Source organism: Ochotona princeps, chromosome 4 (genome assembly GCF_030435755.1).
Source record: "Ochotona princeps isolate mOchPri1 chromosome 4, mOchPri1.hap1, whole genome shotgun sequence".
Classification (NCBI taxonomy): domain Eukaryota; kingdom Metazoa; phylum Chordata; class Mammalia; order Lagomorpha; family Ochotonidae; genus Ochotona; species Ochotona princeps.
The window spans coordinates 56,115,839-56,134,820 of NC_080835.1; the positions used below are offsets into that span (position 1 = coordinate 56,115,839).

At 43.1% G+C, this 18,982-nt stretch overlaps 1 protein-coding gene across 1 annotated transcript in view; it reads right to left on the bottom strand.

Moving 5' to 3' along the window:
• The window catches only part of LOC101526742 (glycerophosphodiester phosphodiesterase domain-containing protein 4-like), a 65,231-nt gene that overhangs the window by 26,542 nt on the left and 19,707 nt on the right, over window positions 1–18,982 (bottom strand). Inside the window, exons 8-10 of the mRNA XM_012928304.2 lie at window positions 18,669–18,814; window positions 18,274–18,356; window positions 2,694–2,850 (exon numbers count right to left, since the gene is read on the bottom strand). Coding sequence (XP_012783758.2) covers window positions 2,694–2,850; window positions 18,274–18,356; window positions 18,669–18,814 — 386 coding nt within the window. The remainder of the gene's footprint in view (window positions 1–2,693; window positions 2,851–18,273; window positions 18,357–18,668; window positions 18,815–18,982) is intronic.

Consider the following 18,982-nt stretch of genomic DNA (forward strand, 5'->3'; position numbering starts at 1 on the left):
TCTATGTATTATCTTCAGAGTTAATTTGAAGATTAAATATGATATTTATATCTTCTGGGAACATGCCTGGTGCACAATAAAAGCTCACACTTCACATGAGTTCCCTCATTGTCTATTGATTCTGCTGGAGTACAGATCTTTCATGGGGGAAAGTGTCAAATGCTCTTTCACACACAGCATTTCTCATTACACTGTAGCTGCAGTTTTGAGTCCAAGTGGTACAGATGGTATCCTCAAAAAAACCTCATTTTAGGTGACCCCAGACCTGATTACTGTGTGTGCCAGCCAACACAGGGTCTGGCTCAGTCCATCACCTACATCAGCCTATACATACTTGTGTGTGAGAGCCAATATGTGCAGCAGACTGGTCTGGTCAATCCTGCATCTGCTTCAGTTCTTAAACACTACTGGGTGCTGCAGCCTAGCTCAGCCTGACCAACCCCACTATTCAACCTACACTTATGCTGATGGGTACTATTGCCTGTCTGTCCAGGTAGCCCCCAGCCCAGATCTTGCACTTTTCAGGTGGTACTGTGGTGTATTCTGACAGGACTTGCCCCCAATCCTGGCACTTGCCAGCTGATGCTGTGGCAAAGCCTGACCTGCACTTACTCTAGCTTGTGTATACACCACTGGATACAGTTGCTTAGCCCAGCCTGGTTCTCCCCCAATCTAGCTCACATGCAGGCCAATGGACTACGATAGCCCTGCCCAGCCTGGTCCACCCAAAGTTCCAGTTTTCATGTTCACCAGAGGGAACACTGGCCTAGCAGGGGAGGCCCACAGACCCCCTACTGGGTTCCCTGCCACATCACCACCCTCTCCCACAGGCTTACGTGTACTGGTGGGTTCTGCAGCCCAGACTGGCATGGCCTGCCTTATTTTGGCATTCACTGGTGGATGCTGCAGCCTGGTCTGGCCCAGGCTGCCTCTAGTCCTAGTTCATGCTGGCAGGCACCACAGCCTGGCCTAGCGCAACCAGCCAGCCAATCCCCAGCTCTGGCCCTAATGTGAACTGGCTGGTGTTGTAGACCAACCCAGCTTGTCCCACACCCTGCCCCGATTCTCAGGTTTGCCTGTAGGTGCTATAAACTGGTCCAGTCTGGCCTGCTCCCATCCTGACCCACATATGATGGTGGTTACTATAACCTAGCCTGGTTTGGGTTGCTCCCAGCCTTGGTGCTTGCACTCACCAGCAGGGACTACATCCTGACAGAGGAGCTCCCTAAGCTCCTCCCAGTGGCATATCTCACACACACCAGTGGGTCCACTTAGGATCCTACTCTGCCACCCACCCAGGACCCAAGCACGTGCATGTGTCTCCTGGCCCATCCCAGCTTACCAGCCAGGGGCCGTACCCACCCACCTGCCCAAGACCCAAGCAAAACATGTAATTAACCTCAGTATCTATATCTATAAAAATTAAATGTTCATCAGTTGGGGACATGTACTTTCATAAAAAGATACAATAGGGTTGCACAGAAAGGTCCATTGAGACACCAGTGTTGTGTTTCAGTGGCCTAAGCCACCACCTATGATGCTGGCATAGCAGGTAAGTACAGGTTCTAGGCCCAGCTGTTGTACTTCCAATCCAGCTCCCTGCTAATGTGCCTTGGAGGGCAATGTTAAGATGGCCTAGGTTCTCGGGTGCCTGCAGGCCACATGGGAAGCTAAGATTGAGTTCATGGCTCCTGGCTTTAGCCTGGTGCACCCCCAGCCTTTGTGGTCATTGGGGAGTGAAAAAACAGCTGGAAGATCTCTCTTACTCTCACTTTCCCACTATCTGTAACTCTCTCAGGTAAATGATTTTTTAAAGGAAAAAAAAAAAAAAAAAAGAAATGTCACTTGGGCTTCAGAAACAAGAATTCAGATGAAGTTTCAGAATTTCCAGAATTTCTCTATCAATTCTCATTAAAGCACAAGCTAATACCATTTCAACCACCTTCTGACTACATGACATGCAAGCAAAGAAGTCCTTACAATTATACCTAAAATTAAATCCATTCGAAAATTATATCTGCATCTCAGGTTTCGGGATACCATGCATACATGCCAAAATAAACATTTTGATCTCAAAAGTTACACACCAAAATTTATTACAATAATATATCCAAACCTCCCAATGACAACTAAGACAGGACAGTCACAACAGGAGATGGTTTTAAAACATAAAATCTCCCTTCAATGAGTTTTTCATATTCTTCTCTCAGTCTATATCCTGCATACATTCTGCCCTCCTCTCCCTAACCTGCATCTCACTCTTCTTCCTTCAAATCAGGAGACAGAAGACTGATCTTTCCCTCATTCTGCCTTTTGCACAAGTATATGTCTTTTTAAAAGGAATTGACATTTTTCCTACTTGCTTCATCTATATACAAAACATTCAGGGAAGTATTATATATATGTGGACACACTATAAAGTGTGAAGCATTTGAGTAAAAGGAATTATATAAAAAAGGAAGCTGACAGGTTTGTCTTCAGACACTTTGGCAAATGTAGGAAGCAGAAATTAGATTGACTGCGTTACCAGAAAAGTCATTCTGCCAATTCCATAGTCCTGTTATGAGACTGGGAAGAAATTGTGTGTATACTTACCTATCTTCACTTATGGCCTTGATTTGCAGGAGCAGCACACAACCCTGCACATAAGAATGATTCAGTGCAGGTGTCTGGGACTGGGGAATACTTCTTACCCATGGATCTAGAAACCATTTTCCTGCATTCAGAGTTGACAGGACTGTCCAGTTGAAGAAGGCAGAATGATTCCACGCCACTTCTGGCTTGACTTCCCTGATGTTGGTTGTTCTTGCCAGGTCATGATCATGCATAAGGAAAGGCACACGATCAAAACTGCAAGCAGAAGGGAAAAAAGGCTGAACTTAGCCACCTTGACAGACAGGATCCCCAGAAAGTCTCTCAAAGTTGTAAGTCCTTCAAGGGTCTCTTACTCCCTCTCTAAACTCAGCAAGGGACAATTTGTTGTCAGCATTTTTCTGATCTAGGAATCAACTTTTTGTGACATATAATCACATTAGTGTTGGTGAAAAAAGTTTAGTTAGGGTTTTTCTGGCATCAGGGAAGCAGCTGTCACAGTAATGGCAAAAGAATCAGAAAATGGAGTGGAGGATGAGGCAGGGTCCTGAGCATCAGGAAGCAAACCATACAAGAATCCATACACCCTGCTTCTGTTCAAAATAAAATGTATATTCAGTTAAGTGTTTTTAAAGTTTTCTTCCTGAGTTTTCTCTCATAGGAACTCTGCACACCCAGTGATCTTAGACATTTCTCAGAGTACGTGCTTGAATTCCTAACCAGCAGGCTTTCTGTCTGGCAGGCATAAGGCAACCAAAGACCTACAAGATATCATTGCTGCTGACTCCCTATGCAGGAGTAAATACCAGGATACATCAGCATGCAAGCCCCTTGGAGCTGCTGCTGCTTCTTGAGTTCCAGTTCCCTGGGGCTGCTATTTCTTAGAGCACAGCCTTTCCTCTGTGGCGCCAAACCCTGTTTCGTATCTTCTTTTTCTTCCAGTGTCTCTAGGACTGTTCCTTCTTAAAGAAAATTAATATTTTCTATTGGAAAACAATACATTGTCAATAAACTATTGCCAAACAGATCTTGGTTGCCCCAGGCATCTGCCCTGAATCATTTTGGTCATTGACTCTTCACAGCAACAAGTTTCTGGTTCTGCTATTTCCTTTAGAGACTCTTTCTCTCACTCTCCCTTTCTGTCTTCCTCCTTCTCTCTTCTTCTTTGCAAAACAAAACAAAACTTTCTATTCTTTTCACTAGTATACCTATGAAGACAGCATCCATAACAGCCATGACCAAGACGACTCAGTACTTAGTCTTCTGCCATAAACAGCTGGCAAAATTGACATACTAAGCCTTTGTCTAAATTCTTGAGGATCTGTCTTTTTTTTCCTACTTAATATTTGTTGAATTATTTACCCAGTGGAGGGTTAATTCTTTCATTACGAAGTTGACTGAAGTTGTTATTATTTGTTTTTAAAGTGGAGAGGAGGAAGATTAGGAACGTGGGCAGGAGGGAGTGTAACATAGAAAGTACCACTTTGCTCCTAAATCTGTGAAATACATGAAATTTGTTTACCTGATATAAATAATGAATAAATTTTAAAAAGGTCAAAATAAAGAAAATACATGTAACTGTCTTCAGTCAATCGGCAACAGGGAGTATTATGATCTCTACAATAAATGAAACAAATACTTTACTATATAGGCTTCCTTCCTATAAATGAATACCAAGTTGTGGTACAGGTACCAAAGGGTAAAATTTAAATGGACCAAACTATCTTTCTGAAATGAAGAAAAAAGGAATAAAGGAAAGTCAAGATATCAGAATCTGTGGGCTAGAATTTCACGGAGAATGGAGCATGTGTGTTCTGTTTTATTTTGTTTTTAAAACAAACATTCCAGGGAAATAGGTGCTGAGATCCTTGGAGTCTATAACTGAATATCAATAATGGGGCCAGTATTATGGCATAACACATAAAACTGCTGCCTGCAGTGCATACCATATGGGCACTGGCTGCAGCCCAGCTGTTCCATTTTCAATTTAACTCTCTGATAATATGCCTGGGAAAACAGCAGAAGATGGCCAAAATGTGTGTGTCTCTGTACCCACATGGGAGACCTGGAAAAAGCTCTTGGTTCCTGGCTTTGAATGAGCCCAGCTCTGGCCATTACGGCCACTGCAGCCATTTGGGGAGTGAACCAGTGGGTAGAAAATTTTTGTTTCTCCCTCTCTTTCTTTGTAATTGCCATTCAAGTAAATACATAAAAATTGTAAAAATTACCAATTAATTTTGAACCTTCTTTTGGCTTTATTAATTTGTCTATTCTCAACACTCCACATAAACAATCATACATTTTTTATTCCTCTGTGTCTGGCTTGTTGCCCTTCCTGTGATGTTTTCATTTTATCATATTCTAATATCCATGCAGTAGCAGATTTCATTCATATTTACGGTTGGGTAACATTTAATTGCATACACACAGCACATGTTGCTAATAATTGTGGACAATCAGATTGTTCTGATCCTTTTTGGCTATTGTGCATATGCTACCGCTTCTCAGCTTTTTGGCTAAGGTCAAGTGTAATATCTCTTTTTATTAGCTATTGTGAATATTGCTATAGTAAATACTACATCCTGTTCTCAATTATTTGGAACATATCCCTAAGCATGAAATTAGTAATCCAACACTATGTTAAACTTTTTAACATACTCATAATTGTTTTTCACTATGGCTGCACCAGTACATGATCCCAAACCTACAGAAGTCTCAACTTGAATGAGAAGATAATTAGTAGGTGTTAATATCAAGACAGACAGGTATTGTAATCATGTTGGAAAAGTTCAAAATTCATAAAACAGCTCCAAAAAGCAATTATGAGTGTTCTTGAACTAAATAAAAACGAGAAAATCTTGAGATGACAAAATGGCTATTCAGGGTAGGCAGGTACAGCCTGAGAGGAGACAGGGCAGCAGGAAAAAGTGGGAGCTGTGTAGAGGAGGAGGAGGAGGAGAGTTGCTGTATAGGTTAACAGCTTGCAGGAGGCCTGTGGGGGGAAGGTGGAGCTACACGGATAAGGAAAATCTGCAGCTGAAGCTAGTAGACCAAAAGGAGTGTGGGTGAAGAGGGAGCTATAGGAAGGCAGTCCAACCCACGGACACAAGTTATGTAGATGGAGCCCACACAAAGGGAGACTAAGTGGGTGAACTTCCACAGGAGTCCCCCAGAGAAGGACTGTGTGGTTAGAAGCTACAGGAGCAACGCATGGTCCCCAACACCCATGAGGGGAGGTATACTTGAGTCGAAAACCACAGGTTGCCGAGAGCCCCAAGATCGCAAGAGCATCACCATTGGGGAGTGAGCCAGCTGAGGGAGATACCCAGGAGTTAAAAGCAGAGTCCACTCAGATCCAGGAGGTCTGCACCCTAACTCCCTCCAAGAGATGCCAGGGCCCAGACAACAACCTTGACTGAGTAAAGATGGGGACAGAATGGGAACGGTAAAATTTGCTCACAAACCTGGGAATGACACAACACAACGTCTACCTGAAGAGAAAACCTGCAGATCAAAAAAATAATGGGTAAGGGTTACAGAAGAACCAAAAGCAGCACGAACGAGGAAACTAATGTTTCCCACAAAAACAAGCAAAATACCTTCTCAATCTTAGAGTTGCAGGGTAAAGACATAGAGGGACTCCCTAACAGGGAATTTTGAAAAATTGTGATTAAAACTCTTCAGACACAGAAGAGGAAGCAGATAATTTATAGAGGAACACCAATCAGAGTCCCTGCTGACTTCTCCAAGATCATTTAGCCAGAGAATGGAGTGACATATTTCAGATCCTAAAACAAACAAGAGAACCTGCCAGCCCCAAATAACATATCAAGCAATGCTTTCATTGGTGTATAAAAACAAAATAAAATACTTTCATAGCAAAAAGAGCCTAAAAGACTGCCACTACCAAATCAGCCCTATAAATGTTACTCAAAAACATGTGGAAGACATGAAAAACAAAGCTAGCTGAACCCAACAACAGCAAAGGGGGACAACTATGAAACTGTATCATTAAAAAAAATTTTTTTAATGAGGAAAAAAAAGTACAAGCAGATGAACTGGGACTCAAACCAAGGACTCTGATACGGGTTGCAGGCTTCCAAAGTGGCCAAAAGACTGCATCTGTATTTATTGTGTTTGAATGATCTGTTTATTTGTCTACTGTTGCTTTGTCATCAGTGTTTAAGTGTTTATAATTTCTGTGTTCTTGAAGAATTGCCTTTTTGATTTGATGGTCTGAGAACACTTCAAAAAGTTCATGAAAAAATTGGACCAGGGTCCAGTACAATGGTTCAACTAGTTAATCCCTACCTTTTAAGTGCAGGGATTCCACATAAGTGCCAGTTTGCATCCGAGCTGCTCCACTTCCCATCCAGTTCCTTGCGTATGTCCTGTGAAGACAGTGGAGGATGGGCCAAAGCAGTGGGACTCTGCACCCACGTGAGAGGTCAGGAGCAGGCCTCTGGCTCCAGATCAGTTCAGCTCTGGCCACTGTAGCCACGTGGGGATTGGACCAGGGATGGAAGATCTTTCTGTCTCTCCATTCTGTAAATCTGCCTTTCCAATAGAAATGAACGGATCTTAGGAAAAAAGCAAACAAAAGAAACCTAATTCAAACAGGGAGAAATCCATTGCTAAAACAATGTGACCAAATCACAGGTTGATATTAACCTTGAACGCAAATAGATTAAATGCATAAAAGGAAAACGACTAGAAGACCTCATCAAAAAGGACCAATCTATCTATTGCTTTCAGGAGACATATCTCACCATCAATGGCATGGAAACTGAGATGTATGGAAAAGGATATATTACAAAAACAAAAAGGAAAAAGGAATTGCTATAGCCAACTTAATATCAAATAATCTAGATTTCAATGTGAAAAGCAGTAAAAGAGAGGAAGGAAACCACATAATGGTAAAGAGATCTATCCAGCAAGAAGAAATAATAATAAATTATACACACCAAATGCAAGGGCAACTACCTATACAAAACAATTGTGGAAGGACCTAATGGGAGATACAGACTCCAACACATAGTGGGAGACCTTAACACCTCACTAACTTCAATGGACAGAGCAACAAGACAGAAACTCAGTAAGGAAGCACTAGAGCTCAGCCAGACAACAGAACAAATAGCTGTAATTGATATCTACAGAAACTTTCCCTGTATAGATACTGAATATAATTTTTCATCAGTTCATAGAAACCGTGTTAAGAGGTGAGTTGATTTCAATAAATGTTTATGTCAATAAACTAGAAAGGCAACAGGTAAATGGGCTAACCATACATCATAAGGAGCTAGAAAAACAGCAGCAACGTAATCCCAAGATTAACAGAAAAAAAGGAAATACTCAAAATAAGGAAGAAATAAGCCAGAGACCAAAAGAGCAATACATATAATCAAAGAGCTGGTTCTTTGTGAAAATAAACAAAATATATACCTCAACTGATTAACACAGAGGGAAAAGGCATGAATCAGTTGAATCAGAGACAAAAAAAGGAAACATAACAATGGACACCTTGGACATACATGGAATAATCATGAACAATTACAAGCAACCATATGCCAAAAAATTAAAAATGGATACAAGAAATGGATAAATTTCTGGAGACATCATTTACCAAAACTAAATCATGAGACTATAGAAAATTTAAACAGACCTATAACCAGGACAGATATCAAATTATTAAATTATTTCCAATGAAGAAAATCCCAGAACCAGACATCTTCACTTCTGAATTCTACCATTCATTCCAAGAACTGACCCAAATCCTTCATGATCTATTCAAAATAAAAAGAAATCCTTCCAAACTCCCTCTTTGAAGCCATTATCACCTTAATACCAAATCCAGATAGACACAATAGAGAAAGAGAACTACAGACTGATATCCCTGATAAATAGACATAAAAATCCTCAATAAAATACTAGCCAACAGAATCTAGCAATGCATCAGATAGATCATTCATCCAGACTGGTGGGATTTATTCCAGGAACTCAGGGATGCTACAACATACAAACACCAATAAATGTATATATCACATCAACAAAATGAAGAATAAAAACAGCATGATCATCTCAATAGATGCAGAGAAAAGCAGTTGATAAAATACAACACCATTACATGCTAAAAACCCTAAGCTACACAGACATAAAACGAACATTCTGTAACACAATCAAAACAATATATGGGCCCAGCGCCGTGGCCTAGCGGCTAAAGTCCTCGCCCTGAGCGCCCCAGGATCCCATATGGGCACTGGTTCTAATCCCGGCAGCTCCACTTCCCATCCAGCTCCCTGCTTGTGGCCTGGGAAAGCAGTTGAGGACGGTCCAAAGATTTGGGTTCCTGCACCTGCGTGGGAGACCTGGAGTAGGTTCCTGGTTCCTGGTTCCTGGCATCGGATCGGCGCAGCACTGGCCATTGTGGTCACTTGGGGAGTGAATCATCGGATCGAAGATCTTCCTCTCTCTCTCTCCTCCTCTATGTATATCCGCCTTTCCAATAAAAATAAATAAATCTTTAAATAAAAACAATATATGAAAACTGCAATGCCAGCATCATATTGAATGGGTGAAAACTGGAAACTTATCCACTATGATCTGGAACCAGAGAGGGATGCCCATTTTTACCACTGCTATTCCACTGTATTAGAAATCCTCACTACAGCGATTAAGTAAGAGAATAAAGGAAATTAAATTGGAAATGAGGAAGTCAAACTATCCCTATTACAGATGACATGATCCTATGCACAGTCAAACCAAGACTCTAAATAGACTATCAGAACTCATAAGAGTATTTGGCAAGGTAGCAAGGTACAAAATCAATGAACATAAAATGATAGCCCCAATATACACAAACAGTTCCATGCTGAGAATGAACTAGCAAGAACATCCCTCTTTAAAATAGTTGAGAAGATTAAATACCTTGGAATAAGTCTACCCAAAGATATGGAAGACCTCTATGAGGAAACCGCAAAGCTCTGAAGGATAGAAGACAGTAAAAAATGGAGACCTTTACCATGTTCCTGGTCAGTAGAATCCACATCATCAAAATGTCTGCATTACCAAAAGTAATATGTAGAATCAATATGATTCCAATCAAAATCCCAACAGCACTGTTACACAGCTAAAATAAATGTTACAAAAATTCAGCTAGAAACACAAGAGGACACAAATAGCCAAAGCTATCGTGAAGAATAAAATCCAAGCTGGAGGAATCACAATCCCAAGCCTCAAGACATAATACACAAGAATGTTTTTTTTGTTTTTTTTTAAAGATTTATTCATTTTATTACAAAGTCAGATATACACAGAGGAGGAGAGAGAGAGAGAGGAAGATCCTCCGTTCGATGATTCACTCCCCAAGTGAGCCGCAACGGTCGGTGCTGCATCAATCCGAAGCCGGGAACCAGGAACCTCTTCCGGGTCTCCTACACGGGTGTAGGGTCCCAATGCATTGGGCCATCCTCAACTGCTTTCCCAGGCCACAGGCAGGGAGCTGGATGGGAAGCAGGGCTGCCGGAATATGAACCAGTACCCATATGGGATCCCAGCAAGTTCAAGGCAGGGACTTCAGCCGCTAGGCCATTGTGCTGGACCAACCAGACTATTTTGATTAACATTCTTCTGTATTGGGCCCAGCGCCGTGGCCTAGCGGCTAAAGTCCTCGCCTTCAACACTCCAGGATCCCATATGGGCGTTGGTTCTAATCCCGGCAGCTCCACTTCCCATCCAGCTCCCTGCTTATGGCCTGGAAAAGCAGCCAAGGATGACCCAAAGCCTTGGGATCCTGCACCCGCATGGGTGACCTGAAAGAAGTCCCTGGCTCTTGGCTTTGGATCAGCGCAGCTCTGGCCATTGCGGTCACCTGGGCAGTGAATCATTGGACGGAAGATCTTCCTCTCTGTCTCTCCTCCTCTCTGTATATCTGACTTTGCAATAAAAATAAATAAATCTTTTTAAAAAAATAGTCTGGTACTGGTACAGAAACAGAGAAGGTCAATGGATTAGAATAGAAACCCCAAGAATGAGCCCATATATGTACAGCCAATTAGTCTTCAACAGGAGAGCTGAAAATAATCCAACAACAATTCCACAAATGCCATTGGGTAACTGGATAGCCCATGTTGAAGCAAGAAACAAGACCCCCACCTTTCACTATATACAAAAATCAAACCTAAAAACGGATCAAGCACCTAAACCTGCCCAGAAACCATCAAACTATTAGAGGAAAACACAGAAAGTACTCTCCAAGATACCAAGATACAGGAATAAGGAAGACTTCATAGAAAAGCCACCAAAAGCACAGGTAGTCAAAGCCAAAATAAACCAATGGTCTGCACCAAACTAAGAAGCTCTATACAGCAAAGCAAATGATCAAAAAAGTGAAGAAGCAACCAACAGAATTGGAGAAAATCTTTACACGACAGATAGCAGACAAATATCCAGGATTTATAGAGAACTTCAGAAACACAACAGCAAAAACAAATCAGTTAAGAAATGAGTAGACATTTTTCAAAACAACAAATTCAAATGGCTTAAGACATATTAAAAATTGCTCACCCTCCCTACCAATAAGGCAAATTCAAATAAAAACACACTGAGGCTGCACTTAACTCTAACATCCTACTGGCTAGGGTATGGGGAAAAATAAATCCTAACTGCACTACTGGTGAGAATGTTAAATAGTGTCACCACTATGAAAGCCTGCATGAAGAGTACTGAGACAATCGAAAATTGATCTACCATTTGACCCAGCAATGCTACTCCAGGGCATATATCCAAAAGAAGTGAAACCTACACACAAGAAAACAAACTGCATCCCTGCATTTCTAGCAGCAAATCCACAATGGCAAAGACATGAAAACAACCCAGATATCTGTCAAAAGAGGAATAATAAAGAAACTATAGTACATATACTCTGGAATACTACACAACCATTGAACTTGAATGAAAAGAATGAAAATTTGCCATTTGCAACCAAGTGGTCTTAACTGAAGGCCATGAAGCTTAGGAAAATAAGGCAGTCTCAAAAGGAAAAATACCATACGTTCTCTCTGATATAAGCCAAACTCAGGCAAAATACAAGAGAAAAAGTTACGCACACCAACAACTATACACACACACTCTCAAAAATAGAAAATATAATGGAGCCTAGACTATGAGGACACAAAGAAGTGCTGTAGTAAATACCTCTATTCATGAATAAAATAAAGACCCCAATGAAACTGTTCAATATTCCTCGACAACAAGATACTAGATTCCCTACCATTGCGTATAACAGCAATGCCATAATGCACAGTAAATAACAGAATGTTGGAACTGTGACTGTAGATACAGGACTGTACCACTGTAAAATACAGAGGGAAGTGGTTGGGGGAGAAAAGGAGGAGAAAAGGGAGGTTTGGGAGGAAGCCCTATACCTACAAAAAAGTATAATTTAAAACAAAAAAATTAGTCTAAGAAATTCAACAAAATTTTAAAAAGAATCTCAATGAAAAAATAGAGAACTAAATGGAAATTCTTCAGAAAAATACTATAAAAGTAAACTTTTTCCATCAGAAATAAATTTTATCATTTTTTGCTCTTTAATTATTTATTTTGATAAACTTTACATAGTTTATTAGGGCACAAAGGGTCAAGGGCTACAGGAAAGTGGATAAAACCATTGTTTCCACATTCTCTTTTTTCTATATCTGGGTAAGAGGGGAGATAAAGGGAGAAGCCCCACCAAGCCTCCCAACCATCCCAGGGTCCCTGACATGAGGCATGCTCAGAGAGCACTGCTCAAGTGGTTTTGATAGTTCAACAGTTCTGAATTTCTGCCAATCTCTCCAGAATCCACTGCCTGACATAATCCACCTTAGAATCTCCATTTGCCCAGATTTTCAGTGAAAACACATGACTGGGGTATTTGATCGATTTGTTCTGTCCTCTGTCCTCTCTTATGGTACCACGTGTCCTCTGCAAGTTTCGATGGACTACCATATCCTCCATGTGCACCTGGATATGCTGTCCACTGCTCTGTGTGAGCCTCTGAGACGGCTCAGCTTTGGCACTTGCATTCCATGGCAGACCATTAAACCTGTACTTCGCTTCATGGTTGGGGTTCTGAGATCAACAGTTCAGTTGGAGGGATCCTCAAAGAAACTTCATCTGAGGAGAACCCAGACCAGATTCTTGTGTGTGCATGTCAGTATAGGGTCTGGCACAGTCCATCACCCCAGTCAGCTTATGCATATGCTGGTGGTTGCAATTGCTGGGTCAGTTCTGTTTCCAGCTCTGTCTTCTGCACAAACCAATGGGTATTACAGTCCAGCCTGATCCTGCATACCACACACTCGGCCCTAACACAAACCAGTGGGAGCTGCAGCCTAGTCAGAATGACCCACAATAACTTCCACAAGTCCTGCCCCCGCCCTGGTTCCCGTGCTTGCCAGTATGTAGACCAGACTGGTCCAATCTGTTCCACATCTCATTCAGCTCCCATACATATCAATGGGCATTGAAGCCTAGTTCAACCCAACCAGACCCACTACCCAGTCCACATACATGCTGGTAGGTCCTTTCTATCCAGCCAGGTCTGCCCCAGTCCTAGTTTTCATGCTCTCCAGTGGCAGTGATAACCCAAGAGGGATAACTATTTCGGTCCTGGGCCCACTCCTGGATCATGCACTTCCGGGTGGTTCTGTAATTTAACTTGACAGAAGTAGCCCCCCGTGCCAGCATCTACCAGCAGATGCTGCAGCCAACCATTACCCACTCTAATTTATGCTTGCACCTGTAGGATCAGTTAGCCCAGTCTGGTTTTTCTTTATCTAGCTCATATGAGGTCCACAGGTGTTGTAGCCCTGCCTGATCTGGTCTGCTCTCACCCCAACTCACGCTCTCCAGTGGGAGTGGTGGTCCAACAGGGAAGCCCTCAACATTCCCCCTACCAACTTTGCCCTCTACCCCCAGGTTCTCACAAGTGCTGGTTGGGTGCTGTGGCCCAGTCTGGCATGGTCCACCTTCCTTTGGCATTTGCCCGTGGGTGCTGTAGCCTGGCTCAGCCTGGTCCCCTCCATCCCAGCTCAGGCTGGTGGGGATTACAGCCTAGCCACCCCAGCCAGCCCAACCAGCAACCAGTCCCTGCCGTAATACAGGTACTGGAATGTGTTGCGACTGAACCCGGCCCAACCCAAAGTCTGTCCTGGTGCTTGGATCCGCCAGTGGGTGAAATGAACTGGTTCAGCCTGCCTGCCCCTGACCTGTGCCAAATGTATGCCAGTGGGTGCCATTCCCTAGCCTGGTCTGGACTGCTCCCTATCATGTTCTTGAACTCACCTGCAGGGACTGTGATCTGCCAGAGGAGTTGCCGAAGCTCTCCATGTCAGATCTTGCGCATACCGGTGGGTCCACGGGCCAGCCCTACTTAGTCCAGCTCCTGTCCTGGCAGGAACAGTGGCCTTTGCTGACTGGTCTTCAACCCATTCTGCTTCTTACCCAGACACAGCTCACACATGGCTCAGTAGAAGCAGAGACCTAGCCTAGCCTGGCCTACACCTACCCTGGTCCTCCAGAGCACCAGTTGGTGCTGGAGTCTAGCCCAGTTTAGTGCACCCAGCTCCAGTGCACACTTGTGCCGAGGGACCCTGCAGCCATATCCAGACCAGAATGCAGCTCCCACTATGGCCCCCACACTCACCAGTGGGAACCCCAATTCAGCCAGGGTGTCAGCTTAGCTCCCCAACCAGGCCTGTTCCCAGCCATAGATCGTGCACGTTTCAGAGGTTGCTCTGATCTAGCTTGACATAGCCCCTCACCTGTGCTGGGCTTTGCCTTAGATGCTGTAGTCTGGCCTCATCCAGTCTGCCCCTGTGCTGATTCTCGCTAGCAGGAGATGGAACCTTACCCTGCTCAGTCTATTCCCATCTCTGGCTCATGCAAACCAGTAGGTCTAACAGTCTAGCTCAGCATAACCTGTGCTCCAGCCTGATTTCTGTTCTTGCTGTTGAGCTAAGGTTTGCTCGGCTTTGCCCCATCCACCCCCTTTCATAGCCAACCCACACATAAGCCAACGGTTGGAGCTACTTTGCCCAGCTTGCCTGACCCCCATGCCTGGATCATGTGATCATCAACGAGAGTTATGACCCACTAGGGTAGTTTCCCAAGCTCCCCTACTTGGCCCACTCCCAGACCCAGATCTCATAGATGCCAGCAGTTGTTGGCCCCTTGCCCTGCATAATCTGTCCTTCCATTTTAGCCTTGTATAAGCTGGTGAGCACTGCAGCCTGGCTCGCCCCACACCCTGTTTTAGGATGCACATGCAGATGCTGCAGCCTGAACCTGCTCAGACTGTTTTTGGTCCCTTTACCTGTGAATGATGGTGGGTTCCATGGTCACATGTAGCTCAGCCCATCACCACCCCAACTCTTGAACCAACCCGCAGGACTTACATTTCCACAGAGTTGAGCCCTCACATCCCCCACAGAATCTACCCCCAGACCTGGTTCTCTCCTGTGCTGTTTAGTGTCATGGCCCTGCCTAATGTGACCCATCCCGTTATGACATTCTGTCAGGTACTAGGATCTAGCCCTGCTAGACAGGCCCCCAGCCCTAATTTCACATGGACTGGCATGTAGTGGTCAGTACTGTTTGGTGATAAGTTCTATACAGGACTTGCATGTAGGCTGCTGTATCAATCTGACCCATACAGACTGTCTGGTTTCTCCCCTCCAAACCACCAGGTCTCAGTCCCCTCACTTAGCTGCAAGTCAAGTGACCCTGTCATTGGGATTCCCTCAGGATTGATTCCTCACCAATACGCACAGTGGCCTCATTCATGGACATACCTAGGCAGCAATTCCACACCCCCAAGACCCCAGAGTTTGCCGATAGGCAGTCAGCAGGCAGAACCTGTCACCAACTGGCGCACTGGCCGCCCAAAACCCAGGACTCACTCAGTGCATGACAGCAGTGCCTGTGGCCAAGGGCCTCAAGCATTGAGTCTGACCTGGCTTGGGTACTCCCAGCAGTTGCCATGCTGCTGGACACTCTCTTCACCCAGGCCCCAAGGTCAAACTCCCTTAGCTTCCTCCCGCCGCATGACAGTGGCAGCAAAACGTGCCTTTGCTCCCAAGAGATCCCCTCACAGTATATCCATCACAAAGGGAGACACCTCTTGGGCCCAGGCAAGCCCAGGACTCACTCACCACATGGCAGCAGTGGCTGTGGCCAGGGCCCCAAGCATTGAGTCTGACCTAGCTTGGGTACTCTCAGCCAAGAGTACCCAAAATTTTCTTAAATTTTAAAAACTGATCCTTAAAAGCAAAAATTTCAACATTTCTGATATGTGTCTCAATATATTTTGAGATGAATAAGGTGAAATTATCTGAAAATGTTTAGATTTTTACATTCATCTTGCATTGGTAAAATATTCACATTGTTAGGCTATGAAAAATTTGTGTGGATGTGTGTGCACATGAGGTCTTCAAGAAAATTCATGGAGAAATGTAATTAAGAGATCATGTGCATTTTCTATGAAGTCCCCTTGTATTTAGTCATTTCTAGAGCAATTATGCAAAAATTAAATGAAAAAGTATATTAAAAATTGCTACTTAAGAAAAGTTTACAAACACTAACAAAAAGCCCAGAAAGGAAACACAAACAACATTAGAAGGAAAAAAATAAAACTAACATTAAAATGGTGCACTTAAATCAATCTACTACCTGAATGATGCTTCAAGGCAATGATCTAGTGTATCACTTTGGTAGTTTTCACTGGCCTCACAAGTACAAGATTCAAAAGTCTGTCTAGGACTGAACATGCAGGTTTTAAAATTCCCTTACTCCTGGGCCCCGCGGCGTGGCCTAGCGGCTAAAGTCCTCGCCTTCAACACTCCAGGATCCCATATGGGCGTTGGTTCTAATCCCGGCAGCTCCACTTCCCATCCAGCTCCCTGCTTGTGGCCTGGGAAAGCAGTCGAGGATGGCCCAATGCTTGGGGACCCTGCACCCGTGTGGGAGACTCGGAAGAGGTTCCTGGTTCCCAGCTTCGGATTGGCGCAGCACCGACCGTTGCGGCTCACTTGGGGAGTGAATCATCGGATGGAGATCTTCCTCTCTGTCTCTCCTCCTCTCTGTAGATCTGACTTTGTAATTAAATAAATCTTCAAAAAAAATAAAATTCCCTTACTCCATAATGGCTATTCCTCAGGTAATTAAAAATAGAAAATTATCATATTATTCGGCATATCCAGTTCTGAATATATACCCAAAACACCTGAAAGCAGGGTCTCACCAAAAGCACAGCTAACAAAAACAAAGAGAAATTTAGGAATTGGAAGTTCAAGTCACAGAAACAACAGAAAAGGACATGGAGTGCATGAGCATATGCCCATGAATCCCAGACACTCCCATGCAGAAATACCCAGGAGTTCTACCAGAACAATTCAAAGTTTCAATCCCAATTCAAAATATTCCACTGTGGTTGTTGGGCAATGTCCAAAATCCCAATCTGGGGTCAGGAAACAGAGCTCCAGTCAACATGTTAACCTGATCTGATTCATTCATTTTCCTGCCTTGAACTCAGATTCAAACCAGATACTTCTATTAAGTAGAACGTTTTCTTTTCTATTTGCTTTCCAGAATGAGAGCAAAAGGACATTCATATATCACATACACTAATACAACTAACACAGAGATGAAGCACTTCTGCCTCCTCAACCACATGCAGATGCTATAGCAAAACGTGTCTTTTTGTGCCTGTCTGCTCTGACCCAAGTCTTTTCAGTCTGCTCCCCATTTCCCTAAAAATTCATCATGGACTGCCAGATGAGTCTAAAGCATATCTATCTATCTATCTATCTATCTATCTATCTATCTATCTATCTATCTATCTATCACTTCCTTTATTCCTTCTCTTCCTTCTCTCTCCTGTCTACCTATTCTCTTTTCTACTCATACATTAATGTATCTCCATGGTAGAGCCTCAATGAACCATACACCCATGCCTCTTCCTCACATAGCCGTCTCCTAACCCTAGAGCATTTTACTTTTGGCATTCAAATAGGATGTTCTATAAACCTGCCATTTCTCATTTAAGTATAAATGAATAAGTTACTGATAAGCTTGTTATTGCCTGGGATGCATTCTTTCCCCCATCTGTACTTCACAACATAATATTTTCTTTATACAACTTTAAACATGAGGGTTTTTTTTTTTTAACTTGTTAGGAGGTGGCTATTTCCTTCACTGAGGTTACACTGCACCTGACTTCATCTTCTCTGAGAGACTTATTTTGTGTTATTTGTAAAGTCCCCTTCATTAGCTGGGGACTCCTCCTAGGCATGACTATTTCCTACTTGTGTGCATTTCTCCGGCATTTAGAAGGCCTGGAATATAGTAGTTGTTCAGGAAATGGTAGCTATATAAACAGTTAAGGAAGTACACAGGGTTAGTTGTAGCATGGCTTGCAGTGGAAAGAAATGAAAATTATGCCGTGAAGGCTGTACAGTGTGTCTGCTTTGAATCTGTAACTGAGAATCTGGAAGTTTATAAGGAAGATACGGTTCATGTAAGTGGTATAGAGAGACAGATGAAATTCTTCTGGGTTTGCCCTCTCCACACGCTGTTCCAAGGTGGTCATCTTTCATGGACTTTATTCTTTCCTTCCCTTTACCCAAGTTTCTGTTTTCCTACCTTAGCTGTACATCAGTCTCCAGTCCATAAGCCCCAAATTCAACAGCTTTCTCAAAGGCCATCATGGTATTCTCTGGTCCATGCTGAGGAAGACAAAGATGTTAGCCCCTAGGTTTCACAGTCTCTCTTCCCAGCATTCCTTTTAAAGTGGGCCGGAATCAAGAAATAACAGGGTTTGCTCAAATTCTGGAACCACTCACTTAAGATAATGTCATTGGGAATAGTAAAGAGTTATGTGATGCTGAGTTCAAGTCCATATTCTACAGTTAACTCCTTATTTTTGTAGAAACACTTCTTTTCCTTCCAGGGGCTCCTGTTACTCTAAGAATTTCCTTTCTCATTCAAACATCCTGTACATATCTATACTCACTCCCATTCATCATGCCCAGACCTACCATGGGTGCACCTCTATGTGCAAAGAAGACTGGTTTGGGGCCCAAATTCTCCTTTTCCTGAATGCAAGGAGATTGAATACCCAGTGGCATCAAATAAAGAAATATGAGGATAAGAAGAAAAGGCAATGCAATAGCCACCTGTATAGCTGAAAAACAAAGTTGGGGGTTGGGATTAAAACAAAGAGGGATAGCGAAACATTCCAAACAACTAATTATTCCAAACAAGCAAAGTAAATCTCATCATATGGGCTTCACTGACTATGGGCTCTTTTACTGCTATTACTGTCACATTCTCACTTAAACTCAAGGGGTTG